The 27,350-nt window shown below is 49.4% G+C and overlaps 10 protein-coding genes across 10 annotated transcripts; 5 read left to right on the top strand and 5 right to left on the bottom strand.

Moving 5' to 3' along the window:
* Positions 1–39: 39 nt before the first annotated feature.
* On the bottom strand, positions 40–1,857 carry ANOM_001533 (sugar porter family MFS transporter; the record flags this gene model as incomplete). Its single annotated transcript, XM_015546790.1, has 5 exons — positions 40–337; positions 414–656; positions 740–1,301; positions 1,365–1,562; positions 1,614–1,857. 5 exons carry the CDS (start codon positions 1,855–1,857, stop codon positions 40–42), a joined length of 1,545 nt encoding a protein of 514 aa, XP_015411489.1.
* A 913-nt stretch (positions 1,858–2,770) lies between these two features.
* ANOM_001532 (fungal specific transcription factor domain-containing protein) lies at positions 2,771–4,773 on the top strand (the record flags this gene model as incomplete). The annotated part of the gene is made up of 5 exons (XM_015546789.1): positions 2,771–2,795; positions 2,893–2,977; positions 3,032–3,697; positions 4,046–4,304; positions 4,354–4,773. The coding sequence occupies 5 exons, from the start codon at positions 2,771–2,773 to the stop codon at positions 4,771–4,773; spliced, it is 1,455 nt and encodes a 484-aa protein (XP_015411488.1).
* An 886-nt stretch (positions 4,774–5,659) lies between these two features.
* On the top strand, positions 5,660–6,994 carry ANOM_001531 (putative arylsulfatase; the record flags this gene model as incomplete). Its single annotated transcript, XM_015546788.1, has 1 exon — positions 5,660–6,994. One exon carries the CDS (start codon positions 5,660–5,662, stop codon positions 6,992–6,994), a length of 1,335 nt encoding a protein of 444 aa, XP_015411487.1.
* A 1,721-nt stretch (positions 6,995–8,715) lies between these two features.
* Positions 8,716–10,946, bottom strand: ANOM_001530 (transketolase family protein; the record flags this gene model as incomplete). Its single annotated transcript, XM_015546787.1, has 3 exons — positions 8,716–9,585; positions 9,637–10,744; positions 10,798–10,946. 3 exons carry the CDS (start codon positions 10,944–10,946, stop codon positions 8,716–8,718), a joined length of 2,127 nt encoding a protein of 708 aa, XP_015411486.1.
* Positions 10,947–11,395: 449 nt separating this feature from the next.
* Positions 11,396–12,774, top strand: ANOM_001529 (putative alcohol dehydrogenase; the record flags this gene model as incomplete). Its single annotated transcript, XM_015546786.1, has 5 exons — positions 11,396–11,601; positions 11,656–11,783; positions 11,840–11,999; positions 12,050–12,518; positions 12,571–12,774. The coding sequence occupies 5 exons, from the start codon at positions 11,396–11,398 to the stop codon at positions 12,772–12,774; spliced, it is 1,167 nt and encodes a 388-aa protein (XP_015411453.1).
* Positions 12,775–16,128: 3,354 nt separating this feature from the next.
* ANOM_001528 (2-oxoisovalerate dehydrogenase subunit beta) lies at positions 16,129–17,457 on the bottom strand (the record flags this gene model as incomplete). The annotated part of the gene is made up of 3 exons (XM_015546785.1): positions 16,129–16,229; positions 16,280–16,842; positions 16,901–17,457. 3 exons carry the CDS (start codon positions 17,455–17,457, stop codon positions 16,192–16,194), a joined length of 1,158 nt encoding a protein of 385 aa, XP_015411454.1. The 3' UTR covers positions 16,129–16,191.
* A 541-nt stretch (positions 17,458–17,998) lies between these two features.
* Positions 17,999–19,884, top strand: ANOM_001527 (HET domain-containing protein; the record flags this gene model as incomplete). The annotated part of the gene is made up of 2 exons (XM_015546784.1): positions 17,999–18,533; positions 18,677–19,884. Coding segments are annotated over 2 exons (1,731 nt in total), but the record flags the coding sequence as incomplete, so codon positions are not given.
* Positions 19,885–20,767: 883 nt separating this feature from the next.
* tpcF (glutathione S-transferase tpcF) lies at positions 20,768–21,442 on the bottom strand (the record flags this gene model as incomplete). Its single annotated transcript, XM_015546783.1, has 1 exon — positions 20,768–21,442. The coding sequence occupies one exon, from the start codon at positions 21,440–21,442 to the stop codon at positions 20,768–20,770; it is 675 nt and encodes a 224-aa protein (XP_015411460.1).
* A 469-nt stretch (positions 21,443–21,911) lies between these two features.
* On the top strand, positions 21,912–25,860 carry ANOM_001525 (uncharacterized protein; the record flags this gene model as incomplete). The annotated part of the gene is made up of 4 exons (XM_015546782.1): positions 21,912–21,962; positions 22,029–23,359; positions 24,198–24,444; positions 24,502–25,860. 4 exons carry the CDS (start codon positions 21,912–21,914, stop codon positions 25,858–25,860), a joined length of 2,988 nt encoding a protein of 995 aa, XP_015411461.1.
* Positions 25,861–26,402: 542 nt separating this feature from the next.
* Positions 26,403–26,762, bottom strand: ANOM_001524 (uncharacterized protein; the record flags this gene model as incomplete). Its single annotated transcript, XM_015546781.1, has 1 exon — positions 26,403–26,762. The coding sequence occupies one exon, from the start codon at positions 26,760–26,762 to the stop codon at positions 26,403–26,405; it is 360 nt and encodes a 119-aa protein (XP_015411462.1).
* Between the last annotated feature and the right edge of the window lie 588 nt (positions 26,763–27,350).

Raw genomic sequence — 27,350 nt, 5'->3', positions numbered from 1 at the left:
TGCTCAAGTCCCATGTAACATCCAACCGTATAGAACAGTCTACTGTTTCACCCCATCCTCTCCAACTTTACCAGTGTCACTAGGAACTTCGTCTCCCTTGGACTCCTGCTCAGCAACCAAGGTGCTAGCATCAAAGGATCCAAAATCCCGCAATTTGACCCCCAGATGAAACATGAGATCAATCTGTTCAAGAGTCTTACCCCGACACTCCGGCACGAAAAGGAAAGTACAAGCAAACGCGACAACGGCAATGGCACCAAATATAAACCCGACCTTGGAGTTCAGACCTGCATATTCCGCATCTACAAGGTAGGGGATAGTGAAATTGACGACAAAGCTGGAAGATGCATATTAGCCTTCGGGATAATAGATGAATACGGGATAGAACGAAGACAGGGAAGAGAGCGACATACTTCGAGATGACATTGACCACAAACCCCAACTGCAGCGTCATGTCTCTCAACCGCAGCGCAGGTAGCTCGGTGGCTACTACGTACGTTTGCGGTCCCCATCCGAGAGAGAATCCAAGTGCCATGACCACGTACATACCCACTACGCCTTTCTTTAAATCAATTGTCATGGGATTTGGAGTCCCTAGTCCTCCCATCGTCAATAAGCCAGCTGCCATTACTGCAGAGCTGGCTAGGAGCATGGGTCTATGTTGGAAACCTGTCAGCATAGCCTCTCAAATAGTGTTACAAGGATAGAGAGAAATAAGGAAGAAAAAGGTGAACCATACCTCCTCCCAACCCGATCAGTATACGCCAACGAGCCAATGATCGACACCAAATTCAAAAGTGAAAGCACAACCGTCATATCGAACGGGTTTACGGTCCCCAACTGCTTGACATAGACCGCTCCATATTGAGACGAAAATGCCTGCCCAGTACCCTGCTGAAAGAAATTGACCATGAAAACGAGTGCCGTTCTTTTTAGATTAACGCCCTTGACTAGGTCAATCCAGTGGCCTTTCTCAACCTCCTGTTCGAGCACGGTCTGGAGCTCATGGAATTCGTTGCTGATTTGTTCGGGAGTGAAACACCCCTGGCGTAGTTTCTGGAGACTAGCTTGGGATTCTTCCACGCGGCCTTGTTGGAGGAGCCAGCGTGGGCTCTCAGGGACGAACCATATCAATGATAGGACTATTGTTGGAACGATGTAGAATAGGCCAAGCGGGATGCGCCAGGCTCGGTCGTCTTGGATTTTGCTTGTGCCCCGGCAGATGGAGTTGATTATTAGACCACCTAGGATAATGCTGAACTGGTATGTGCCTACGGCGAGGCCTCGCACTTGGGCAGGGACTGTACCGTCGCGATTTAGTGTTGGAGAACAGAACGTAGTAGTACAAGGTTTATGGGGCTCACCTATTTCGGATTGGAACGTTGGGACAACAGCCAACTCCATCCCAACATAGACGTAGTTCAGGATTCGAGCAGCGAGAATCTGATCACGGTTCGCAGAGGTAACTGTGATCGTGGCTGTGATGAGGGCGTAGCAACTCATCGAGAACATGCACCACCGTCGACCGAACCGGGCGGATATTCGGCTGCCGATGAGCACGCCTGACTAGTGAGTACAGACGGTGCGCGTCGTTGGAGAAGGGAGGTACATACCAGCAGCAAATCCGATATAGTTTAGACTGTTGAACAGCGACAGCCAGGCTGGGTCCAACGCATACTCTTTCGTTCCAGGGTTATAGTTGCCAAACCGTTTGTCGAAGGCGTCCATAGCCTGCGTGGTGGCAAAGCCTTGGTTATCGAAGCCATAATTGAAAGAGGAGATGGCTATGAGCAAGCAGGCTAGGGCTAGTCTGGTGTTGAAGTATGCGAAGAACTGTGGGCGTCTCATATTGGGCATCTGTAGAGGATAGAGGCCACCATGGTCGTCTCGAGACGGAATTTGTGTATAGATGGTATATATAAGTATACTTATGTGCACACCAAGTCATAGCCATCTTGCTATAGCGTCGGATGAGACAATATCTCGTGTCATTGGCATCATCTGTATTCGGTCAAATTTCAGGGTGATATCTCGTAGCTAAGGGATGTCGGCTGTCGGGGCCGACGTTGCGGGGATTGATAACCCTAAATAAGAAAGTTGGGGCTAGTTCAGAAGAACTTCGACGAAAAGTTGCCCCGAACTCTTTCTGACGGTGGTATCTGGGGTCTCTCTTCAATGCTCAGTGTCATGTGTACTGACATATATTGTCTCTCTTCCAGATATTCGTGCAATACGAGCGAGGTTTGAACTGGTTTCATATCTAGCTAAATAGCCTTTCCGCCATTGGTGGGTGGATTTGGAACTCGAGTAGAAGATTCTCCTGTATACCCTCGTCTCTTCGCATTGTGGATCAGCAGCAGATCACGCAATTTAGTGGCCCACCCCCGCAATCACAACTAGTGCTGGACCAATTAAACTATGTATAGACTGCTAATACATCTCTGCAACCGGCTCTAAATAGCGGAATGTTCCTCTACCATCCATCATTGAGTTACAAACTGTCCCCTCTAGAATTGGTACCACATGGCTACATCCACGACAGCCGCACCGAATCAGAGACTCAAGACCTGCCAGCAGTGTAGACTAAGAAAGGTGCTCAGATAACTGAATGTCCGTGTACACTAAAGCTCATTTTGATATAGGTCCGCTGCGATGGACGCCGAAGCATCTGTGGCAACTGTGATCGCCTTCAGTTTGCCTGCTCTTTCCAAAACCTGGACTCATCATCGCTTACACTAGAAAGGCCGGAGCGCCTTCGAGCTCGACAAGCATGTTTTCGTTGCCATTCTTTGAAAGTCCGTTGTAGTGGACATCTCCCTGCATGTCTCCGTTGTCAAAAACGAGGAAGGGGTTGCGTGTATAGCTCTAGTCCACTGAAGACTGGGAACACAGATGAGAGAAACGGTCCGAAGGACGCACCACAGCGATCCTCGGAACAAGAGGCGCAAACAAATGCTGAACCTCCGACAACCATTCCGTGTGTAGATCTTATATGCTTCCTCTTTTCATCTAATGTCGCTGACGGATTCAGTACGGATGCCTTCAGGAATCCGGACAATGTACAGATTCAAGTAGCTCTGGACACTTTCTTTATGCGCATCTATCCCATTCCGGGATATGCCTTCCTGCACCGCGCCTCACTGTATGACCGGTTTCACCGAGGACAGACTGACCAGTGCCTTCTTCTCGCTATCATTGCTATTTCGACTTGTTTAACAGAGGTAGACTCCGCAAAGCGTGAGTACGCCGCTCAATGCCTGAAAAAGGCAGAACAGCTCATCATCAATAACCTATCACAACCATCCATCATCCGAACTCAGGCTTTACTTTTGATAGTAAGGTGTAAGATGTGCCTTGGGGAGTATTCCTCTGCATTTCCACTTGTGTCGCTACTTTCTCGGTTCGCCTTTAGTCTACGATTGAATTACGACGACCAGAGAGTTTGCTTTCTGGCTCGGGAGGCTCGTCGCCGTCTTATGTGGGCCATCTATATGCTTGACCAAACCTGGGCTGCGGGCCTACTAGAATTCACCACCTGTCCAGTAGATGCTATTTATGTTGGCCTTCCGTGCCCCGAAGAGACTTGGGAATTGGATGTTTGCCCAGAGACGGAAGTACAGCTCAAGTCACAAACTAAGCTTCCTGGGTTACTAGCAGCAGATGTCTGCGTGTCCTATCTAAGAGACAAGATTTTACGGTACGTTTCGGTGGTAAATATTACTATGTGAGCTTATAGGATATGCTAAGATGTTCAGTCATGCAAAGCGATTTGCGCGGGGAATTGCAGTGCCATTGAGATAATGTATGGGATACGAGAACTGGAAACCGAGTTAGAGAATTTCTATCTCCGATTGCCCCCATCCAGTGCCTATTCAGAGAGAAATCTTAGACTTCGTGCTCATTCGCCCTGGCTGCCTCGGTTTATTGTTCTACATGTCCTGTGGCACCAGTGCTACTGTGATCTGTATCGCTGTATTACTAGTGGGCTAATCGAATCTATCCCTGCAGCCACATTGAATGAGTTTGATAATGCCTTTGTTCTCAGGTGTCGGGAACAGTGCACACACCATGCAGCACAGATCGCAGGGATTCTTACCTCGCTCATGGATCTCAGGTTGGAGTTCCCAATCCTTCCACTGGACATGGCTGTTTGTGCATACCAGTGCATACGTCTCCTCGTCCATGGGCAGAGGACATATGGGCATAAGATATCGGTATCGCGCGAGAGGGTCAAGCAGTATCAACACTCATGTTTGCAAATTATACAGACTGTAGCTCGGACTTCTCCCTCAGTTGAGACAATTGTAAGTCAGTTGCTGACAGGCAGGCAACATGAGTAACTGACCGATTTAGGAACATGACCTGAAAAGTCTGATCGATGAAACCCAGGACCAGAACGCCCATCCAGAGAACCGCCCTAGACACATCCAACAGCAGGGTCCTCGCCAAATCCTATCAATCCATAGCTTGATTGCTAGATCGGAATTCGTTGATGACAGCGACGAACTAGCACTTCAGGAGGTTCATGCTAGTGACAACCCCTCTGCTTATGAGAAGCATAACCATGAATACGGCGGACCACTAAGCACGTTGGAGCTGCCATCCCCGTTGCCCAGTTTCGACACTGTAGAGCATATGACACCAGGCTCAACTGTGGCAAGCCAAATGTGGCTACAGGGTGGCAATGCATTTGAGGGAGCATGGGATGAGCCCGGTATAGGGTTTGATTTGATTCGGCAGATGCAATGGGATGGTATGGGATACTTTGGTTGATATTCGGCATTCTGATATCGTGCAAGCTCAATATTTCATAGTAATTGCCATTATCAGTCCTTTAAGGAAAGCCATGCTTCATGATCATATGTGCATTACATTCGCAGTTTATTACTATATTTCAGAGTTATGAGTAATGATGCCAAATTGTTTCAGCGCTCCGCGAGACTTGTAAAACTTGGCTTGCTCAGATCTGTATAAATATCCGATGCTTCTATATAGATACTACATTGCAAAGAGACATTATATAATTTCTGACGATGGGCTTCCGTATATCTTCTCAAGACTTTTTTAATATCCTTTTCTTTTTTTGCCAATGTCAATCTCCAAACTACCAACCGCCTGGACTTCGAGTATCTCGTCAACCGGGACAGCGGCCCTGCGCTCCGCCAAACTCCGTCCACTTTACTTTAATCTCTTTCATGCAGGAAGATGCGAGCTTAATGCTGATTGACTGCCCCACTAGCTTTAATATACTGTGGATGGTGTCATCTGGTGCATGTTTGACGCTGTACTTGTCTCCACCCCGACAACCGACAGTCGGCACCGACAGCCGATATCCTATGCATGCTTCCAGCAACCCTGTCTACATATATGCTCAAGAAAGCCACCCGCCGCATACATTAGGTAGACAGATAAATAATCACAGTAAGCTACACCACAGAAATGACAGTAACAACAACAGCAACAACCAAAATGCCCTCCAAAAAGCCCAACCTTGTAATCTTCATGCCCGACCAACTCCGCTACGACAGCCTTTCCTGCACCTCGAACCCCCAAACCACCTTCCTCAAAACCCCCCAACATCGCCTCCTTCGCAGCCCGAGGCACACTATTCACAAACTGCTTCACGCAAGCCTCCGTCTGCTCTCAATCCCGGTGCAGCATGTTCACCGGAACCTACCCGCACGTCAGCGGCCACCGCAGCCTCGAAAACCTCATCAAACCCTGGGAGCCGAACCTCTTCCGCAGCCTAAAGGAAAACGGCTACCACGTTGCTTGTCTGGCGCCCCGCGGAGACACCTTCGCGCCCACCGTGACCGAGCTCTCCGTAGACGAATACGGGTTCCTCGAGACTCCCGAATTCGTGCCCCGGTTCACGGGCGATCGGTCCAACACCCCCAAGGATGAGAGTATCTGGGGCCGACTGTTCTACAAGGGGCTGAGGAACGCAGCCGAGGCGAGCGATTATGATGATGCCGTTGTGCGGTCTGCACTGCGGTGGCTCGAGTGTCCGCCGCAGGATAAGCCCTGGGTGCTCTTCATGCCGCTGATTTTCCCGCATTGTCCGTTCCAGGTCGAGGAACCGTATTTCTCGCTCTATGACCGGGACGTCATCCCGGAGCCTGGGGCTGCCCCAGGGGAGAAGACCGGGTATGAGCCGCGGTATATGCGGGTGATTCGGGAGCGGTACGGGACTGGGCGGGCGACGGGGGCGATGTGGCGGGAGCTGAAGGCGACGTATTACGGGATGATATCGAGACTGGACGATCAGTTTGGACGGGTGGTGGGGAGGTTGGATGAGTTAGGGCTGTGGGAGGATACGATTACGATGTTTTTCACCGATCATGGTGAGTATCTCGGGGACCATGGGTTGATTGAGAAGTGGCCGTCAGGTCTATCGGACTCGCTTGTGCATGAGCCATTAATCATCGCCGGTGGAGGACTGCCCCAGGGCCAGGTTTACACTGGGATGGCCGAGATGGTGGATCTCGTGCCCACTGTGCTGGAGTTTTGTGGTATCCCCGAGCAGTTCCCGCATAACGGGCGGTCGTTAGTGCCTGTGCTGCGGGATCCGACTCTGGCACACAAGCAGTATGCGTTTAGTGAGGGCGGGTTCTTGACTGCTGAGGAGCCGTTGCTGGAACAGGCGCCGTATCCGTATGATATCAAGGCTGCGTTGCAGCACGAGGATACGACGCTCGTTGGCAAGGCGGTTAGTATTCGTTCGGTAGAGTGGACGTTTGTTTATCGGTTGTATGAGCCTGCCGAGCTGTATCATCGGCAGCATGATCCGGAGGAAATGCATAATTTGGCTGCGGTGCCGAAGTATGTGCCTGTGGCTAGGATGTTGGAGGCGGAGGTGTTGAGATGGTTGGTCGAGTCGTCGGACTTTCTGCCGTGGACCAAGGATGCGAGGTTTCCTGAGGTGAAGCTGAAGTCACCGAAGGAGCAGCTGGAGGAGCGGTTGCGAAAGAAAGATTCTGGAGAGAGCAGTTAGATGTATGGTGGTCTTCCCTTATCTCAGGAACTGAGCCGCTGCGCTGCACAAGCCCATTTTCTTCTGCGAGCAATTGTTTGAGAATGCTCTGGAGTACAGCTTGGAAAGTCAGACTGTGGCCAGATCACTGCCCTACATGAATGTAGTTAATGATATATCAGAAAAAGCGGAAGGATTGCATGGAGACGTATTGGTTCCCGCTGGCTAAACCGACAAAAAGGCGTGGCAATGCAGCACTTTTGAGCTGTTATGTACAGCATTGTGGCTTGGTGAGACATCTAGTATATTATAAGGTCGAAGTATTCCTGGTTGCATACAAATTAATGAATATCGTGCCAAAATTGGAGCCTGATTCCGTCAATTAGCTACACTGAGCTTTTACATGATGACACCGAGACAAGATATCCGGCCACTATACAGCTCATACAAGCCCTGAAAGTCCAAACTTTACGCCGACGAACTGCCAGCCGGGCGAATTCGTGCTCTTGGCAGGCCATGTCTTGAGAAGTCTTGTTAATGATATCAAGCATTCCGTACATCGCGTCAAGCGGCCAGGAGGCAAATCAGGGTTTCATTTGAATTATTGGCTAATTCCTCATTGGGGTACGGTCTGCGATTATGCGGATAAGAAAGAGGGTGTTTCCGGCTGGATTGCAAAATAAAGTCCAGGTATAGGAATGCGCAAGGTTCTAGTGCCCTGGATGGATTGCCCAGGTGTAGTTTCTTAAATAATCCCTTGATAAGCTGATTCTACTAACAAGAAGCATGTTACTGGGCTTTCATCGTGAAACTACCTAAGGTATCTCTGATAGAGTTGAGGTCTTGCCAACTCGTAGGCACCCAAAGGCCATTGCTACTATAGGCTGGTTCCCGCTGCCTAGCTACATTGCCTGGATCGCAGAGGTTAATCTCTATAAATCGTATGATTCCTCCTCATTGATGTGTGTCATTTACTCTCGTTTGTCTCGCATAGCAATCCCTGATGTCTCTGCATAGTGTTCTAATTGTACTACTTGGTGAAGTTCTAATGGGCGTTAGTACTGGGTTACATTTGAGGCAGGCATTGCTGGGATTATACTCGTAGTCTGGACCTGTGTAGCAACTCAAATCTCTCCGAGTCGCTCCATGATGGTTACTCAAGTGGCCCGCAATACAGGGCCCTGGGGCTGGAACCTTTGTCGACTCATATAGCTGTATCCCGAATCGGAAATCGTGATACATACATCCATACCTCCTGGAAAATCAGCAAACATACATGGATGGTTGGGCACGAGGTGCTGCCTGGCCGATATCGATCCATGTGTGATAATAGGTGTGATGTATCCCTGATCAATAGGTCTCATGTGTTGACAGGCTAGGAGGAATGGCTTGCTCAGCCTTGTACTACATCGTAGGCCTCAAAGAAACCGCACTTAGCATAAAGGTTGGATCACTATAGCCCAGCAGAAAAGGGGCTGCAAGTCTCTCGTATGATTCAGGTCATGTGGACGCTATGCCATAAACATAAACCCAGGTTTCACTACTGGGGAACCTTCCTCCTCCTCCTCTCTCTTGTAGAAAAGAGGTCTGGAGTTGCAGCAATACAAATTCGACAAAGCACGGATTTGAAGACTTTGCTACACAATATCCCTGGCCATGCTTGACTCATAAAACCATGTGAAACGAAACAATTAATCTATATTCATTTTGGAACGCCTTGTATATACATCATAACTAAGTCATCACAGTTCAACAAACTCCCGCTTCAGAAGCTCATCCTTCTCAACCTGTCCCAGATAGCCGTGAACCTTCTCGGTCAAGGCATCAATGTCATAACCGAAGTACTTGTACGCCACCTTGCCTGGCAAACTGTGACCGAAGCGCTTAATGCAAACGCCAGCGTCCGCATACCGCTCCCAGCCGTTAGGCGCATAAGGCTCGATAACGACAGCAGGAATACCACGGTGCCTCTGCAGAACAGAGCGCTTGTATTCGAGGGATTGCTGTTCGAACAAACGTTGGCAGGGGAAACTGATTACCCGCGCAACGATGCCCTTTTCCTTGAGCTTCTCAGCGACCTCCAGAGCAAAGGACAACTCAGCGCCCACACCGATGAGGGTAACAGCTGCGTTCTCAGCCTCCTCAAGGACGTATGCACCGCGTGCGACGCCGTCGCGACGGGTTTGCTTCAGTTGGGGCAGAGTGTGACGGGAGGTAGAGATAATGGTGGGTGTCTTCTTGGCTTCGATGGCGGCGATCCAGGCACCGGCGGTTTCTTCGCTATCACCAGGACGGATGTAGAGAAGGTTCGGCATGGCACGGTATAATGCGGCCAATTCGATGGGCTGATGAGTAGGGCCGTCTTCACCCATACCAATGGAGTCGTGTGTGGCGGCGTGGATGATCTGGAGGTGCTGCAATGCGCCCATGCGCACGGCGGGAGCAGCATAGAGGTAGAACATGAAGAAGGACGAGGTGATGGGGATGAAGGTGTTGGGGGCATAGGCGGCCAGGCCGTTAGAGATGGCGCACATGGCGTGTTCACGCACACCATAGTGGATGTAACGACCGCCGTAGTTGCCGTTGATGCCGCAAGTGGTGCGCAGATCAGGCTATAAAAGTCAGAGTTGTTCGACTCAATGATTAGGGTTGGGGTAACTTACATGCTGGAAGTCTACCTTGCCAGGCCAGATCATGTTGACGGATGGCGAGAGGTCAGCAGTACCGACCATGAAGTTCTCGATCTCCTTAGCAATGGGGTTGAAGACCAAGCCCGACGAGGCTCGTGAAGCGGTAGGCTTTTCTGGGAAACTGGCGGGGATCAGGTCCTTCCAGTTAGATGGCAGCTCTCCGCTCATACGGCGCTGGAACTCTGCACCGAGCTCAGGGTACTGAGCAGTATACTGCTTCACAAGGTCGTTCCATTCCCGGACGAGAGATTCACCACGGGCAGGAAGATCTTCGAAAAACTTCCGTACCGTTTCTCCAATAACAAAGTGCTCCTCTGGGTTGAAGCCGTTGTCCTGCTTCATCTGCGCCACATTGGGAGCTCCGAATGCAGCACCATGGGCTGCGGCCTGGCCGGCAACATTGCTACCGAGGCCAATGACAGTGCGGACGTTGATGAAAGTTGGCTTCTCTGTGGAGGCGCGAGCCTGTTCCAGCGCCCGCACGAGGCCCTCAACATCGTAGCAACCGTCTTCGACGTCGATCACTTCCCACCCGGAGGCGCGCATCTTGCCGTTAATGTCTTCCGTGTTGGTCAGATCGACCGATCCATCACAGGTGATTTGGTTGTTATCGTAGATGATCGTCAGGTTGTTGAGCTTCAGATGACCAGCATAGGAAATGGCTTCCAATCCAACACCCTCCTGCAGACAGGCATCTCCAATCATACACCAGGTGTGGTTGTTAACAACATCGTATCCTGGCTGGTTGAACTTCGCAGCCAAGTTCTTGGTCGCCATCGCCAATCCGACAGCATTGGCAACACCCTGACCGAGGGGTCCTGTGGTGACTTCAATACCCTCATGCTCAATCTCAGGGTGGCCAGGGCAAAGTGCGTCGATGCGATCCGAGTGGTAGGATTTGAGTTGGTCAAAGGTCATAGCCTTGTATCCGGTCAAGTGCAGGAAGGAGTATTGGAACAGGCAGGTGTGGCCATTAGACAGAACGAAACGATCGCGATTGAAGAAGTCGGGGGTGTGTGGAGCATAGCGCATCACATATCGCCAGAGCGCGACACCGATAGCGGCCATACCAATGGCGCCACTGGAGGTTTGATGTCAGTATTCTCAGTGACAACAGTCTGCTGGTTAACATACCCTGGATGACCTCCTCCGAATTGCTGGCACAAGTCCGAAATGAGCATACGGAATGTCTTTAACACAATATCGTGGTCTTTGGACATTTGCTGGACCAGCGGCAGGGCAGATTTGCCGCTACCGTTAACGGTAGCCAGACCGACAGCCATGTTGTATGTATGTGTTCGCTAAAAAGTATAGTATGACTGTGTCTTTCACAGCTCATGATCAGGAGCCGATCAGACTTATATTTATAACTCGAAGCGCGACGGGGACTTTGATGAGCATGTCAGATACGGTAGGGTGAGCCCTTTTGCCCGATCTGGCAAGTCGAGGCACTTCTGGCCGAAAGAGGCAATGCATGAAGCGCCCCACATTCCTGCTTTATCGATAAGACGATCCACATTGGGAGCGGGTCCCGTGATTCCAGTGGTTGCAGTTGCCCTGCTCACATTCATGCAAGAATACCCCACAACACCCCATATCACTAAGCATCGCCCTGCAATCCAGAGTCCCTCAATATAATATCCACGAATTTCCCCCCACAATGTTTTCCTCTGTCTTTCGCTTTTCATATCCTGATCAAGGAATAATCTGATACTACTAATTTTGGTTCACCATGGCGCCTTCTCTCCTCGATCCCAGTCTCAATCCCCCCACAGCCGCAACCCTGGCCAAACATTCTACAGAGACCCTTATCACACCTTTCCCAAACCCTTCTCTCCAAGTTACAGCCGATCACAAGCTCAAAGCCATTGATGCACCGGTGTATGCCCCAAAGCACGGCGAAGTTCTGCTCCAAATCAAGGCATCTGGAATCTGCGGGTAAGGATATCGTATCGATTCCATGCGCCAGCTTTACTAACACTTGAACAAAAGTTCTGATCTTCACTTTTGGAAAACTGGCTGCATTGGAGAATTGATCTTCAAGGGCGATTGCATTATTGGACATGAAGCTGCAGGCGTTGTCTTGAAATGCGGCGAAGGAGTCACTCACCTCCGTCCTGGTTGGTTTCATCTCATTTGACCCCTTCGACTGAACAGTGTTGATGCGGAAGAATAGGCGACAGAGTGGCTGTGGAGCCAGGCGTACCTTGCGGAGATTGTTTCCTCTGCCTTGATGGCCGGTATAACCTGTGCGAAGATGTCCAGTTCGCAGGTGTATACCCTTACGCCGGGACAATTCAACGATACAAGACGCACCCAGCAAAATGGGTCCACAAGTAAGTCTTAGCCGTTATCATACACTATTCGTGTCTAACCGAAAATGTAGGCTACCTGATAACCTCACTTACGCCGAAGGTGCCCTCCTCGAGCCCCTCTCGGTTGTTATGCGTGGAATGTCAGTCGCTGGTCTGCAGCTTGGTCGTGGGGCCGTCGTCTGCGGTGCCGGTCCCATTGGACTCATCGCATTGGCTGCGGCACGGGCGTCAGGTGCTCATCCTATCGTTGTTACAGACTTGGAGCCTAGTCGGTTGGCGTTCGCCAAGGAGTTCGTCCCGAGCTGCATCACATACCAGGTGAACCGCGATCTAGATGCCCAAGGTAATGCCAAGGCAATCCGAGCGCTGTTCGGTTCCGAAGAATACTTTGCCCCGGAGACAGTTCTCGAATGCACAGGTGTGGAAAGCAGTGTATGCACTGCTGCGTTTACAGCCCGACGAGGTGGTACGGTCGTGGTTATTGGCGTGGGTAAAGCTGTGATGAACAACTTGCCGTTTATGCATATCTCGCTGGCTGAGGTATGTTACTTATCCATATTTTATTGACTTTCTATTAACGTTCTCGCTATAGATTGACTTGCGCTTCATCAACCGCTACCGCGACACTTGGGCCCCAGCTATCCAGTGCATGAGTGGCGGAATTCTCGATCTCAAGAAACTTGTTACCCATACATTCCCATTAGAGCAGGCTGAGGGGGCGTTGCAACTGTGCGCTAACCCAATGAACCCGAGTATAAAGGTCTTGGTTGTGGACGAGGTGGAAGCAACATTGTAGTGTTATATTTGCGGGGATTGATTTGCTTAAATTTGTTCTGGCGTTGATGATAGAGCGCGAAGTGTGTAACAATTCGATATTAGGAATAGTTACGAAGGCTATTTGGCTTGCAAATGAATTCACAATTTCACGAACAGTTTGAATGGCACACTTTGCAGTTTACACATAAAAATAATGGTCACTTTCCCAAGGTAAAGATCTAAGCATGGAAGTTGTGGGCCAATGATTCTACCATTATCCTTCTGAGCCAGTTCAGTTTATCAGAATGGCACAAAGGATTCTTAGATGTGATTCACAGAAGTAATATTCCTGATTTCTCCCAATAAGCGTGTTCACCTTCCGGCTGACATTCCTGCCGTGATTCATGGGTACTATAGACAAATATACCTCCATATCCTTACAAAAGCGATAATACTTTCCCTGATACTAGCATCCCTAATCAATACCAGGTAGTTAGGGTTGAGCAATGCCAATTTAGCCTGGAATACTCTAATACTTCAAAAGTTAGGGTTAACTAATATAGTCAGATGCCACTACCAACCTGACAATCCAGGCCAAGTGGGACGGTGCCCAGTCACGTAACCATTAATATACCATGTAATAAGGTAGAGGTCATTGGTGGGTTTGTGTGTGTATTCGTCAAAGCTGAGCCTCGTCTATCCTTCCTTTCTGAGGTATTTCTCTTGATACGGATAAATGAGATACTAGGGCAAGGCATGGGCCGTGCCCTGACCAGGGAGTTTTACTAGTACTCCTTTGGTAAATTACGCACGATACTATAGTCATTTGGGTAAAGCTAACTACTATACGGTCCGATCCGAGCCGCTGCAATGCTGATCCTCTGGTTTGGTCTAGTGCTGGCTAGCGGTCTCAGAAGTGAATACCCTTGCCGAATCTGGTGATTCATGATGCTGACATGTAGGATTTCTGGGTATTGTGTTAATCTTAGGTGGCTGCGTCGATAGACAACAGGCAGCTTCATTATCATATAGCAGTGTGGAATGTAACGACTTCAGCTGTTGAATCGTTTTAATAGTGCGTGTTAGGTTCATAATGTGTGAATATCTTTTATGCTGCTGACCAACGGCTTGCAACACTTTCCCAGTTCTCTTTGGCAACGAAGCCTGGGGTCGTGATACATACCTAGTTCAATAACTAGCCACCTTCCAATACGCACACTAGGAGTATAGTTCCTCTTTACGGTGATGCCATTGATTCGAATGCGAGGGCTATGAAGATGTTGATCGCCATTGATAGGCTCTAGGCTAAGGAGATAATCAATGAGTGTGAGAGGATAACAGCCAAGTCATACTTCTCTAATTAGAAAATTATGAATATGAACAGCCAAGCAAGTATTAATGCATGCATGATAGTTAGCCAGACAAGAGCACTCTAATAACTAAGCCCTTTTGGTCCCAGTTGACGCATACGATGTTCTTTGTCAGCTAATAGGCCTCTGAGCAAAGGACTACATTTTTCTTCTAAAATCACTCGTTTTCTCGCACATGTATAAACACAATTTGCTGTAGTAGATATTTGGATGTACCCTTGTTGTCCACATCTCCTAGTGCCTGTTCCCGGTAATCGAACTCGCGTAGCATGAACAATGCTGACACCTCGGTATTTCGCGCAAACCCCGGTCTTCCATACCAAGACTCCAGTCGCTAGTTTGCCGTCTACCTCTTTTCAGGGTCTACTGATTTAAAGCTCCACCGATGGGCAGAAATTGTTCGACGCATATAGAGAATGGGGATTCTTTCCGATAGGCCTGAGAGATTCCCATGGCCGAACGACATTGTTACAAAATGCGGAGAGGATGTTCGATCTCACTACGGAACCCTTCGCTCTGGACCAGCGACCCTGGATCGATATGCGTACGATGCGCCGAGGGATCTCACTGGGTATGTCCACATAGAATCTACTCGGAGTAGATCATCAACTGATATCGGATGATGGGTATAAAAGCATGGGCCGATTGGAGACCGACGATGGCAAAACAGACCACATGCATCTGTACTCTATCAATCAAGATAACATTCCAGGAAATTATCCTCCACGGACCAATGCCGGTCCAAGCGAGCCCAAGCGTCCACAACTCCAAGCGTTTATTTGACACTGCTCAGCCGATCGGTACAGCGCCAAGGTGTGGCCTATGTGGTTCGACCTGCTCAGACGGCATCCTATGCGACGCATTCGGGGCGGCAAGATTCCTCCCTTGGCCGAAGGGGCAGGAGGAGACGCGCCCAATGAATGAGTGGGCGGCTTGGAGGTCGCGGCAGATTATGCTGGGCCACTTGAAGCCGCAAAGCCGAGGTGGAGATGTGACGATCAATCTATGAAAGTGCGATTTGTGGGTTTGATGTTAGCATCCGTTGTGCTCTTCCATTGCTTTAGATCTACAACATCGTGATATAAGCAGCAGTGGCCAGCCTAATTAGTATATCCCAAGCATCTCATTGAAGCAGCCAGACATGATCTCTATATTTTACCAAAGTCGGTTCCTCAGTGTTTCTCACCATATCTGCGTCGTCTCAATCATGAACGTGTGCCCTTCAAAGCACTATCGGTCCATAATACATATATCCCGACAAGTGATGTCCCCAACGCCGAGCAACGGGAAAGCATCCAAACAAAAACTCCACACGGACAAAGATATACCCCGACGGCAACCGTGGCTATTCTTACCTACTAAGGAAGGGTCTCTGGCAATCCCGCACCAATTGGGGTCAGGCGGTGGAGACGCCCCAAATCACGGGGTAAGAAAAAGCACGGGGGCCACCTTGCCTGATCAGGACTGGTGCATTTTCTCCAGATCCCCAATCCGGCAGAATCATTTCAACACTTTCTGATTTGCCTGCTTGGTTTGTGTATAGTTTTGCTGTGCATGGATTTCTACACCATATCTCCATGGAAAGCGATTTTTTATGCCGGAGAAAATTGTGCTGGATTTCTTGTTAGATTTTTATTATCTTGGTTGGATTTTAGGTTTAGGGAAGCTCTTCTGGGTGGGATATATATATCGTAGTTTGAAAGATTGAACATCCTTTCTACGGTCGGGGGTTGCGAGTCGCATATGCCGTCGACCGCCTTCCTATGAGGGCTCCGCTTTTGTTTTTGGTGTCTACAGTGAATTAATTGAGTTCGTGATCAGTAGGTAGCTTAATGCGGACTTTTTTTGTCTGGTGTACGATTGATGTGGATACTAGTATTCTGTAGATCATTGTGGTAAGGTCCTGAGCTATGATTTAATAAATATCCCCAGGAGTCTACATAAGTAGCGAAGGTGCCCAGACTATGTCAATGCTATGTGGTTCATTATTTTCCGATCGTACAATGTCTAGATACATAAGGGAAGATGCATAGCTATCGCCATCCATGCAATATAACCGAACTGTTTGAACATATGATCCGACCAACTTAGTACTCAATGCTCTGCTTAATGGCGTCGTATATCCCTGGGGAGGATTAGTATAGCGATTCAGGATACGATGATGGCACCACTTACGAGCAACGTCAGGCAGGATGAACTTCTCATATTGAAGTCCTGTATGTGTACTCCATCCCGCAACCCGCTTGACGGGTGCCTCCAACCGCAAGAATGCCTGGTCCTGGATAGTAGCAGCCACCTCAGCACCGACTCCATAGTTGATCATGCTCTCGTGGACCACAATTGCTCTGCCGGTCTTCTTCACACTATCGAGGACCGTCTGCCGATCCCACGGGTAGATAGTGCGTAGATCAATCAGCTCCACACTGACACCAAGGGCCTTCTCCGCGGCAGCAATGGCTGCGGAGCACAGATACAGCGGCTGGCCGTAGGAGATAAGCGTGACATCGTTTCCTGGCTTCAGAATCTCCGCCTTACTGAGCGGGATCGTGTAGTACTCGTTCGGAACATGCTCGACCGCCGCCCGGTACAAACACTTCGGCTCCATGAAGATGACGGGGTTATTACTCTCAAAAATGGAAGACAAGAGAAGGCCCTTCGCTTGCGATGGCGAACGTGGAACAACAACCTGGACACCCGGGACGTGTGCGAAAAGCGCCTCGGGCGACTGTGAGTGATATCTGGTTGGGGCTAAGGTCAGTATAGCGATTCAAGTGCACTCATTGGGTGGGGCCATACAAAGCGCCGTGTCCAACCGCACCACATGGCATCCGCACCACCATGCCACCAGCATGGACCCCCGTGGCACCTTCACGGTATCTGAATTTCGCGGCTTCGTTGACAATCTGATCGAAAGCTGGGAAGACATAATCCGCGAACTGGATCTCCGCCACCGGCTTCATGCCCTGCGCTGCGGCGCCAATGGCAAATCCGACGATTCCTTGCTCGGTCAATGGGGTGTTGAATACACGTTCCGACCCGAATTCTGTTTGTAGATCCATCGAGCAGCGAAAGACACCTCCGAAGGCGACATCTTCGCCGAAAAGCATCACCTTCTCGGACTTGCTGAGTGCTGTGCGTAGGGCGGAATTGATGGCTTGGTAGAGGTTCATGGATTTCGAGGTTGCCGAGCCGGGGAGTTCGAGGCTTTCGGAGATCGTGGACGATGTGTGATGGAGGAGCGGAGTGGATTTGTAGTCAATGGGCAGGTTCAGTCGTGACGATGGCGACGCCGCAGCCGAGTATAGTCGACGACCGGACGGGCGTATTAGTCGGGGTAAGCGGAGGGACGCCATTGTGTGGGTTGAGGAGGGTAGGGTAGAGGAGCGGAGAGTGTAGGTAATAGAAGTCGGTCACGGAAATGCTCGCAGAAGGGATCTTTGTCGTTCCCCTTGATTTATATTCCATTCCCCAGAATGTCATCATGCGGGGATTCCTTCCGCGCCGCCTCCGCGGATAACCGAGCATGGCTGGCCTCGGTGCCTGGACCCTGCAGGTGACCTCCAATCATATCCTCATGCGTTATAAAATCCTTCCAGATCTCCATCCATTTTGCATAATCCTGAAGATAACTCAGTAAGGGGTGTTTGATGTGTTTATAGGATACGGACTTAGTTGCACAGAGCTCGTTCACCGTACCGTCCTATCTTTTTATGAGAATCTTGATAATCGTACCAATATTCTTGATTAATTAAAATAAACAAAGAAGTTCCCAGGCCAGGTCAAACTGAGAGCGGTATTGAGCTATGTAGCGGGTCCATTATTTGGAGACATGTTAGAATATACATCAAAGCTGGACAGAAGCATGCATACAAGCCAACATCTTAAACCCTTCAGATTCAGCCTCGTTTGGAGTTGAACCAATCATTTAGTGCCACACCTTGCGCCCCTCACCCTAGTCGATACGAACAATGCATCGAATATCAAGAGAGGAAATCAGAAACCCATATCCTCCACCACCTCAACGATCAAATCATGAATCCTAGCGTGTTGGAAGACTGTCCTGTCTGCCATAACTTTCAGCCAGAACTGGAAGAAAATACCAAGCGCGACTCTCACAGCCGTCTATGGAATGTCGGCTATCATAGGAAGATACCAATCAATGCAGCGGGTGAGGCTGGCTTTTCAATTGAGGTAAAAGTCACTGAGGCCCGCAACCAAGCATCCAACGGCTGTAATGGGTGTATGCTACTATATCAAGGATATCTTCAGTGTCTGGAATTCACGCCCAATGCATTGAAGGACGAAAACCGGATGTATATTATAGTGAGATCCGCTCCAGGGCAAGCGATGAATTGTTCCTTACGTGCGCCACTCGCACGACCACGTTGTGCTCGAAATTGGGGGGATTTCCAGATACTCGCTGTTGATGGTAAGCCCGTGATACTTGCCTGTTCAGAATGTATTTCTTTTATATGTGCCATTTCTGATGGATCCAAGACCACCGAAACCCTTGGAAAATGATAGCGAAAATATCGTCATCTCCTAGATATGTTCTCACTGATGAACATCGAGATTGGTATCTTTCGTGGGTGCAGGAGTGCCTTGAGAATCACCCGAAATGCCAGAGACCGTCTGCCATGCCTACACGGCTGATTGACCTCGGGGAAGATGATAAAGCAGTCATGTGCCTCCGGGACGATGTAAATCAGATAGCTCCATATATTGCCCTTAGTCATAACTGGCATTTCTCGGAAGCTAGGAAATCCATGACACTCAAGGAAAACTATGAATCTCGAAAGCGGTTTATACCGCAGCAGGGGCTTTCTCAAACTTTCCATGATACAATCAAGGTTACCCGATGGCTCGGGGTGCGGTATCTATGGATCGACACCTTCTGTATCATCCAAGATGACCCTGACGATTGGGCACAGCAAGCATCCCAAATGGGTGATATATTTGAAGGGGCATATATCACTATTGCTGCCCATAGTGGCCTAGATAGCTCGCCAACCGATGGCTGCTTTCTCGAGAGAAAGAGTGTCCGCGAAGTGGGCCTGCCTGATGGCAATGGAGACCAGTTTTCCGCGTTTATTATATACAGGGGGTACCGGGGAAGCGATCTTCATGATTTGGATAACGGCCCATCCTTGATGAGAAGGGGATGGTGTGTACAAGAGCGTCTTCTTTCGCCCCGCATCCTCCATTTTCGGCCATGGGAGGTTAGCTTTGAATGCTTTACCCGCAGGCACTGTGAGTGTCAAAAACTGTCTTTAGGGATTACTGATGGAGGGAACATGCATGAACCTAAGAGTCTTCTGGGCGATGCTTTCCATATATCAGCGCATGGGCAGGAGTTAAATGGGAACGATTATCGGTACGCTTGGGACAGCATTGTCAATATTTACTGTACAGCCGATCTCACAGTCCCAACGGACCGACTAGCAGCGTTGTCCAGTCTGGTTCAACGAATGCCGCGGCAGATATTTGGCGATTACCTGGCCGGCTTATGGTCGAAAAATCTGATTTCCGAGCTGGCCTGGTCGACGGGCGAGTTCGGTAGGTACTTTCGATATCAGCAATACGTTGCTCCGAGCTTTTCGTGGGCATCTATTCATGGTGGTGCTGTCATGATAGACCGGGGGAGGTATTTCAAAGGCGCTGAGCATAAGGCTTGCGCACTTGACGCAGGAACTGTCCCTGCAACTCACGACCCATGGGGCCAATTCAAGAAGGCTTCATTTACCTGCGACTGCGAATTTGTGAAGCTGAACTCATATTGAGTGGGTCTAATCCGAAAAAGGTAGAGCTCCTATACCATTCTAAGCCTGGCCAGGCGGGTGATTGCTGTGCCGTTATCGATGTCGAGGATGACACGAAAGAACTAGAGGGCCAAAAAGTTTGGCTGGGAGAACTGTTCAGGAAAGACTGTATAGCTGGCTTCTTGGTTATGAGAAAAGTGGCTGGGAGGGAAGGAGTATTCCAACGGATTGGGATCAATTGCTATTCAAAGATAAGCCGCGGAGAGCAAAATTACAGTGGCCATTATCCTTTCCATCGAGACCCTGAGCGAATTAAACTGATTTAAGATGGGATATATAGCTTGTGCGCATATTATATTCGATATAACAAGACTCAAAGTCGCGATTCTACCTGGAGTACAGAAATATGAAGGAAGGTGTTATATCACCTAGATGTAGTGCTTGTAAGACATTCTATTTCAGGAACCTTCCTTGTCACCAAGATGCTTGCTGTGTCCTGTAGCATATATTCAAATACAAGGTAACCTGAAGCTCCCTGGAAAACGCCCAGGCCAGATTGAGCGGACCTGGGTGAGTACCACCCACACCTTACGATTGTATACTTCCTTTATATAGAAGTTTGGGATCCTTAGAATTCCCTGTTCCTTATGGTGTATCTTACTCCCGTAAATTCTTCCGACAGCATTGATTTCCCCGCCATGGTTGCCCGCATATTTGAGCTCCGCCAAATGAGGCTACTAGCTGATACATAAGAGTGTATCTCGCATGCTCCTATAGCAACATTACTAGAATTCTACGTAGACCGCCCGGCCAACGAGTTAACAAGCAGGAAGATATGATGATTCATAACATGCATAACACGACAGAGAAGAACTACCTGTATCCACACCCCAAGCAAGTCAACTCACTTCTTCTCGTCCTCCACCGCAACCCTAACCGCCTCCCTCTCCAACATCCTGCCCAACCACCCCTTCACAAACGGAAACTTCTCCAGATCAAAATCCTCCACACCAACAACCGCACCAGGGATCCTCTGCCACGGCACAAACGCCAAATCCACATACGACAACTTTCCCCCAACAAGCCACGGTCCATCCCCTTCACTCTCACTCCCAGCCTGCTTCTCCAACCACCCCTCCAGAACCCCCGTAACGCGATTCACCTCCTTGACATACCGCTCCACGGCACTGGGAAGCTGCTCCGCATGGTACTTCTTAAACCACACCATCTGCCCGTAGTACGGGCCCTGCCCGGACATCTGGAAATGCAGCCACTGCTTCGCGAGGTAGAAGTCGTGCGTCCCCGGCTCGAAGCTGAGGCGGCGCGAGGTGTCGTACCGGTCGACGAGGTACTCGATTATGGCGCCGGATTCCCAGATCGTGAGGCCTGTGTTCGGGTCGTGGAGGGTTGGGAGGCGGCCGTTGGGGTTGACGGATAGGTAGGGCGGGGATTTGACTTCGCTGAAGGGGACGGTTTCAATTGTGTAGGGGAGTGAGAGCTCGTTGAGGAGGATGAGCACTTTTACGGGGTTGGGGCCTGGGCGGTCTCCGTAGAGCTTTAGGGGTAGGAAGGTGGACATCTTGGTTTGGTTTGGGTGTGGGAGGTTGCTTATGTGGTGGGATGGAGGCTTGTTTGGTGTTTGGTGTCTGGTGTCTGGTGTTTGAGGGTATTTGTGTTGGTGGGCTGGGATGATGGGGGTGCTTGGGTAGTGATATATAGCTTTGGGATGGGAAGGTAGAATCAGGAAGAAGGTTTACATTTGTAATATTGATTGAGTGGTTACAAATCTATCTGTGATATTTGGCTTGTAGATCTGACATCGATGTTTATAAGCGATGGTGATAGCCCTCGGAGCTAAACCGTATCGGGCGAAACCCGCGAGCAGTGCTGACATCCAGCTGGGGCAATCCAGAATAGATGACACTCTAACTTACTTACTAGTGTGGTCAGAGCGTATCGAGCATTTATTGAACTTGAGATACAGGTCTTCAAAGTTAACGCCTGTGTATCCAGATCTTCCCCGTCCAGACCAGTTACATCCCAGCACAATGCCGTTTCCCGGTGGCGGATGCCAAACATGTAGAGATCGACGAATCAAGGTAAATACGTACTGCTAGCATGGAGGCCATCCACTCCGCCAGGGCTTCAGCTGACGCTGCTCATAGTGTGATAAGGCCCAACCAATCTGTCAACGATGCATAAAATCCCGGCGAACATGCTATGGCATGCGGGATCACCAAGTCTGGCATACGGAGAATGCTTATGCAAGCCGCCAGGAGAAGCGCCCTAGAGGGCCTCGCTCGATGAAAATGAATCTAACTGTGTCTTACAAGCCTGCCGATCTAAAAACATACGCAGTTGCATACTTTATGCATAACTATCTGCAGGCGCCGCATAATGTTCCCGATATTGTCAAGGATGTCACTAGAGGATGTATAGCCGTGCTTCCGTCAGCACCGTGGTGTTCAATCCTCGACCTAGCGGTATCCTCTTTGGCTCTAGCTATATTTTCGAGGACCCAAAATTACCCTCGCGCTACTGTAGTGGCGTCTGCCACGTATCATCGACTTCTGCAGGTAGCGCAAACTGCGATACATTATCTGACACCCGAGAATGTTGACTCGTGTCTGCTTGCGGTCTTCTTTATGGGTCGCTACGAGGACTCGGTATACCACCCACCGACCAAGTACCCATTTATACATGCCTCACCGAGCTTCTCACATCATGATGGAGCGTGGGCAATCTTGAAGGTGTGGAATGACCAGTTAAGCGCCGATCGGCCCGCGACGAATGTTATTAAGCATACTAGACGGGGTCTACTCAGATCGGCCCTCATGCGAAATCTAGCACTGCCACGTTGGGTGCATGATGGTACTTTCTTCACTGAGCATGGCCTTGAACTTGAATACGACCGAATTATCACAGGCCTCCTGAACCTCCGCCATCGGTTGTTCACTCTCATCAACGAGATTACCGCTCGGGGTGCATGTCAAAAAACCGAGTTAATTTCCATACTCGAACAGCTTGATGAAGAGTCGCGCACCCTCGATCTAGACTTAGAGACGTGCATTTCCCATGTCCCTGATGCATGGCACCAGGTTCAAGAACATACGCTATCAAACGCGGACCTGCCGTCTTGGCCATCTGCAAATTTCTATGCCCCCACACTATACAGCTATCCCAGTCCAGCATATGCAGCTTTTTGGGGTCAATACAATGCTACAAGAATGCTTATCAAGAGTACGCGGTTAAGAATCCTCGCCCTCCATAATCCAGATAATTCATCCCTGAAGGAAAAGCTTCTTTCCGATATACAGTCTGTATCTGAAGCTCTGGCGGCAATTGTACCCTTTGCGCTTCAAAGATTCAAATTAGTCGAGAACACGCTTTCATCAGCATCTCCTGGTGTATCCATCACACTGAATCTAAAGGAAGAAATTAAACCAGCGGACGCTAGTCTGGTTGTCTGGCCGCTCACCATTGTGTCAGGCCTTAAGTATGTGGATTCTCAGCCGAAGGCCTGGTTCAAGGCTCAGCTAGCTCGTCTGGGGAGATTGGTAGGGTTTGGAGTATTGGAGTCTGCAGAGACGGACCAATGGCTTCAGTTGTAGTTAGATCATAAACATAGCTCAGCCTTACGTGTATTTCGCGATCGAAAGCCGAGACACGTTAATTTACTCGTCATTCAGCTCTCCACAATACACATGTATCTTTCTTTCGGCGAACACTGCTGGATTATTCCTCTCACTCGTTGGATCCAACTATTCCCCTTTGGGCGATACCAGCGAGCATCCATCAGTATCCAAATGTCAGATTAGAGTGGGCATTAGACTGGTGTTTGGCCAGGTTAGGTTATTTTAGTGTATAGTTAACTATCGTTAAAAGATTAATTGATTTTAATTCAATTATATCTATATTAGTTAAGGAATTTTATATTTTAATTCATCCGAGACTGGCTAAGTTAGATTATAGCTAGTTAAGCCATTCTAGACATGAGTCAGGAAAAAGCAGTGATCCCATTGGGCAAATCATGAATCAAGGAGTAACGCCAGGTTGCTGAGCAATCTTGTGGAAGTCTCAACTCGAGAGTCTTGGTCTCAAATCTGTCCCTATTCAGACTAGATGGTTGGCCCAAAGATTCTCAGATTGAGATGGAACCCACTCTTAAGGTCCGCGCACCTGTGTGATGCATATTGGCTCTGCGTCCCCATCAGGCGGCCCGCCCAAGTCCGCCAGCTTACGACCATTAAACCCCCTTCACCATGTGAGCGTACAGCACACGATGAAACCCTTTTTCGATTCACTCGCGGCCGATTCCTCACTGACGAAGCCAGTGAATTGGCGAAGAGACACGTCCGTTTTGACGTTGATGAGCTCGCCCGCCTAGCTGTTCGGGCTGCAGAGGCGGCAAGTAATGGGCCGCGAACGTGCATCAGCATTGAAAAAATGGCAGACGGAATGCACAATAAGGCTATACGCTTCACAATGGACAACGGGTTTCAAGCAGTGGGCAAAGTTCCGAATCCGAATGCTGGGCTTCCGCACTTCACCACTGCCTCTGAAGTCGCTACGATGGACTTCGTATGCATATCTTCCCTTCTTTGCCGTGGCTATTCACGAAGGGTTAACATTAGATAGATGAGCAACGTCCTCGGTACGCCAGTTCCAAAAGTTCTTTCGTGGAGTTCTTCGACCGACAATCCTGTTGCGGCGGAGTACATCCTCATGGAGAATGCACGCGGCGTACCACTGAGTAGCCTGTGGGACAAACTTGGCGCGCCGGTCAAGTTCAAGGTTCTTGAAAAAGTCGCCTCCTACCAGAAGCTCTGGTCCCAGGTTTGCTTTTCGCAGTATGGGAGTCTGTACTACCGAAGTGACCTCGACCAGTCAAGTCCCAACCTCCGGTACACCGATAAAGATGGGAATCACGCCGTCGATGAGAGGTTCGGTGTTGGGCCTTCGGTGAGTCGGCAGAATATCGATGATGGCAGGGCAAAGCTTGATTTTGACCGAGGCCCCTGGGATACCGTAGACGCTTATGAACGAGCGACTGGAGAGCGCGAAGCTTATTGTATCAAAAGTATGGAGCAATTACCACGATCGCCCATTGCTATTCACTATTCGGGGACGTACCAGCCGTCGCGCGAGACAAAGCTTTTCGCGATCGAGAGCTACCTCAAAGTGGTCAATCTCTTACTACCCGAGGACGACGACATATCAGCGTCCTGTATCTGGCATGACGACTTGCATATCGAGAATGTCTTTGTCAATCCAGAGGATCCATCAGAGATATGCGCCTTCATTGATTGGCAATCGACAGAACTCGCCCCGCTATACCATCACACCATCGAGCCGTATATCCTAGACTACAATGGCCCACCACTCGAAGGCCTCCTCGACCGACCGGAGCTCGCCGACGTCAAAGCGCTGTTCCAGGATGAACACGACCAAGCAATCGCAACCCGCAAAGCGGAGTCCTTGTTTACTAGCATGTCTCTGCTCGCGCTTTACAGATACCTACTTCACAAAAGAATTCCTCGATTGTTCAAGGCTCTTGAGTTCCGGCAGACAAACTGCTTTGACTTACTTCTGTTCGCACGGAACCTTCTTGTCGACGGCGAGGCTACCTACCTCGGACTCCTAGCCAAGCAGCAAGAGGAGAATTGGGCTGGTGTCCCGAGGATATTGAGGACTGGAACAAAGGCACCGCTTACGTTCTCGCACGATGTTCTCCGGAAGATCAAATCTGATAGCGCAGGCGCTTCGGCAGCAATGGCGCTGATGGGAGACGTGCAGCGCATGATCGGTAGCCAGTATTTCCAGGGGCGGGGATTAGTGAGCCACGCGCAATTCGCGGAGCTCGAACGAATTCTCCCAAAGGCGAGAGATGACTTTGTGCGGGCGCATGCGCGCAACGAGAAAGAAGAGCTGGAGCTCTCTCGCGCATGGCCATTCGATTTACCGGACCGCGGTGCGCAAAGAAACGCAATAGCTTGAACCACCAAGGTCATTCCAAGTGACAAAACTAGCCTCGGGTCAAGGCATCGCGCCTGATTGGGAAGAAACAGTTGAAGGCGAAGACAGAGTTTGCTCCGCCTAGTCTTGAGTCGATTTGACCTTGGATTGGCAAAACAGGAACACAATTGAAGATCGTAAGTCGCCTGAGCGGTAATGAACCGGATAAATATAGTTAATTTTATATTTAGAAATTTTAGTTCTAAGATTTAGAATTTAGAGTAGATTCTATTTTCTAAATCTACCCCCGGAAATTACCGGGTTAGGGATAGGCTTGGCTGGTGTTTTATAAGAAATAAGGTACAGATTGTCGAGGGCCATATATATGAAATGTATCTCGAAGGATCCATTTCTTTACGTCCTCCATTCCCCAAGAACAGTTCAGTAGAGCCGTGTTGTCCGCTTTAATATATGTGACTTCCTTGACGTTGACGACTCTGATGGATTGCGTAGTGCGAACCATACAGCAAAAGAAATCCACTAATAGCTTGCAATAGCTACCATACGTATTCTAAGATTGCTTCCTAGGCCAACTTCCGGAGACAACCCACAACCGCTACCACCGCAAGCATGACCAACGCCACGTCGCCCTTGTAGTCTTTCCCTGCCAGTACCTGCATGGCCAGCCCTATGGTGAAAAACATAAGGCTTACAGCTGCGGCGGCATATTGGGACCTCTTATTCCCGAATAGTAGCGTGACACCAAAGATTGCGTCCATAATTGGAGTGATCAATGCAACAGTGGATCCGTCATCTGGGGCATGATACTCCTGGAATTCGTACCATCCCGGGGTATACTCGCCATGCGTGAAGCGCGAGAAGGCACCAAGTAGCACGACAGAAGAGAGCAGGTATCTCGAGAGGGTGGTGAGCCGTGACAGCATTGTGGTTAGATAGAGTATCGAGTCAGTGCGTATTTTGTTGATTCACTTGCACCACTGTAAAAGGAAAAAGGAAGACAGGACAATAACTGGTTTCGTTGTTATCACCTATGAGGGTTGAGATTTGTTTCTGGCAGCTTCAACTTCGGTGAGGCTGTGGGTTTCGCCCCCACGATGACACGCTATCCGTAAGGCCTCCAATGAATGCACGTGACATAAGATGGCGTTCATCTCTCTTTCTATATAAAAAATGAATAGTACTTTATCACTTCTATGCCTCCCTTTTCAAGATAGGCGGCTATCGCCGTGGGCGGGTATTCCCGATGACATAGGGTTCAACCGCCTCGGAACCCCAACCTTAAGCTTTCAAGTCCCGGACTCTGGGAAACACTCCGCACCACTCGGAGAAGAAGTGATAGTGCTGATGTCATTATGAAGTTAAAAATTATTCCCAGTCATCTTAATGTCGTCTCACCCCGCTGGGTAGGACTTGGAGAGACTCAGGAAGATATGTTATTAGAAACCAACTGGAACAATTCAAGATGATGCGCTGGCGGTCCCTTTTCTCTCTCGTACGAGAGGCATGTTATC

This window comes from Aspergillus nomiae (assembly GCF_001204775.2).
Source record: "Aspergillus nomiae NRRL 13137 chromosome Unknown contig00012, whole genome shotgun sequence".
Lineage (NCBI taxonomy): Eukaryota > Fungi > Ascomycota > Eurotiomycetes > Eurotiales > Aspergillaceae > Aspergillus > Aspergillus nomiae.
This window is presented reverse-complemented; position numbering and strand designations above follow the sequence as displayed.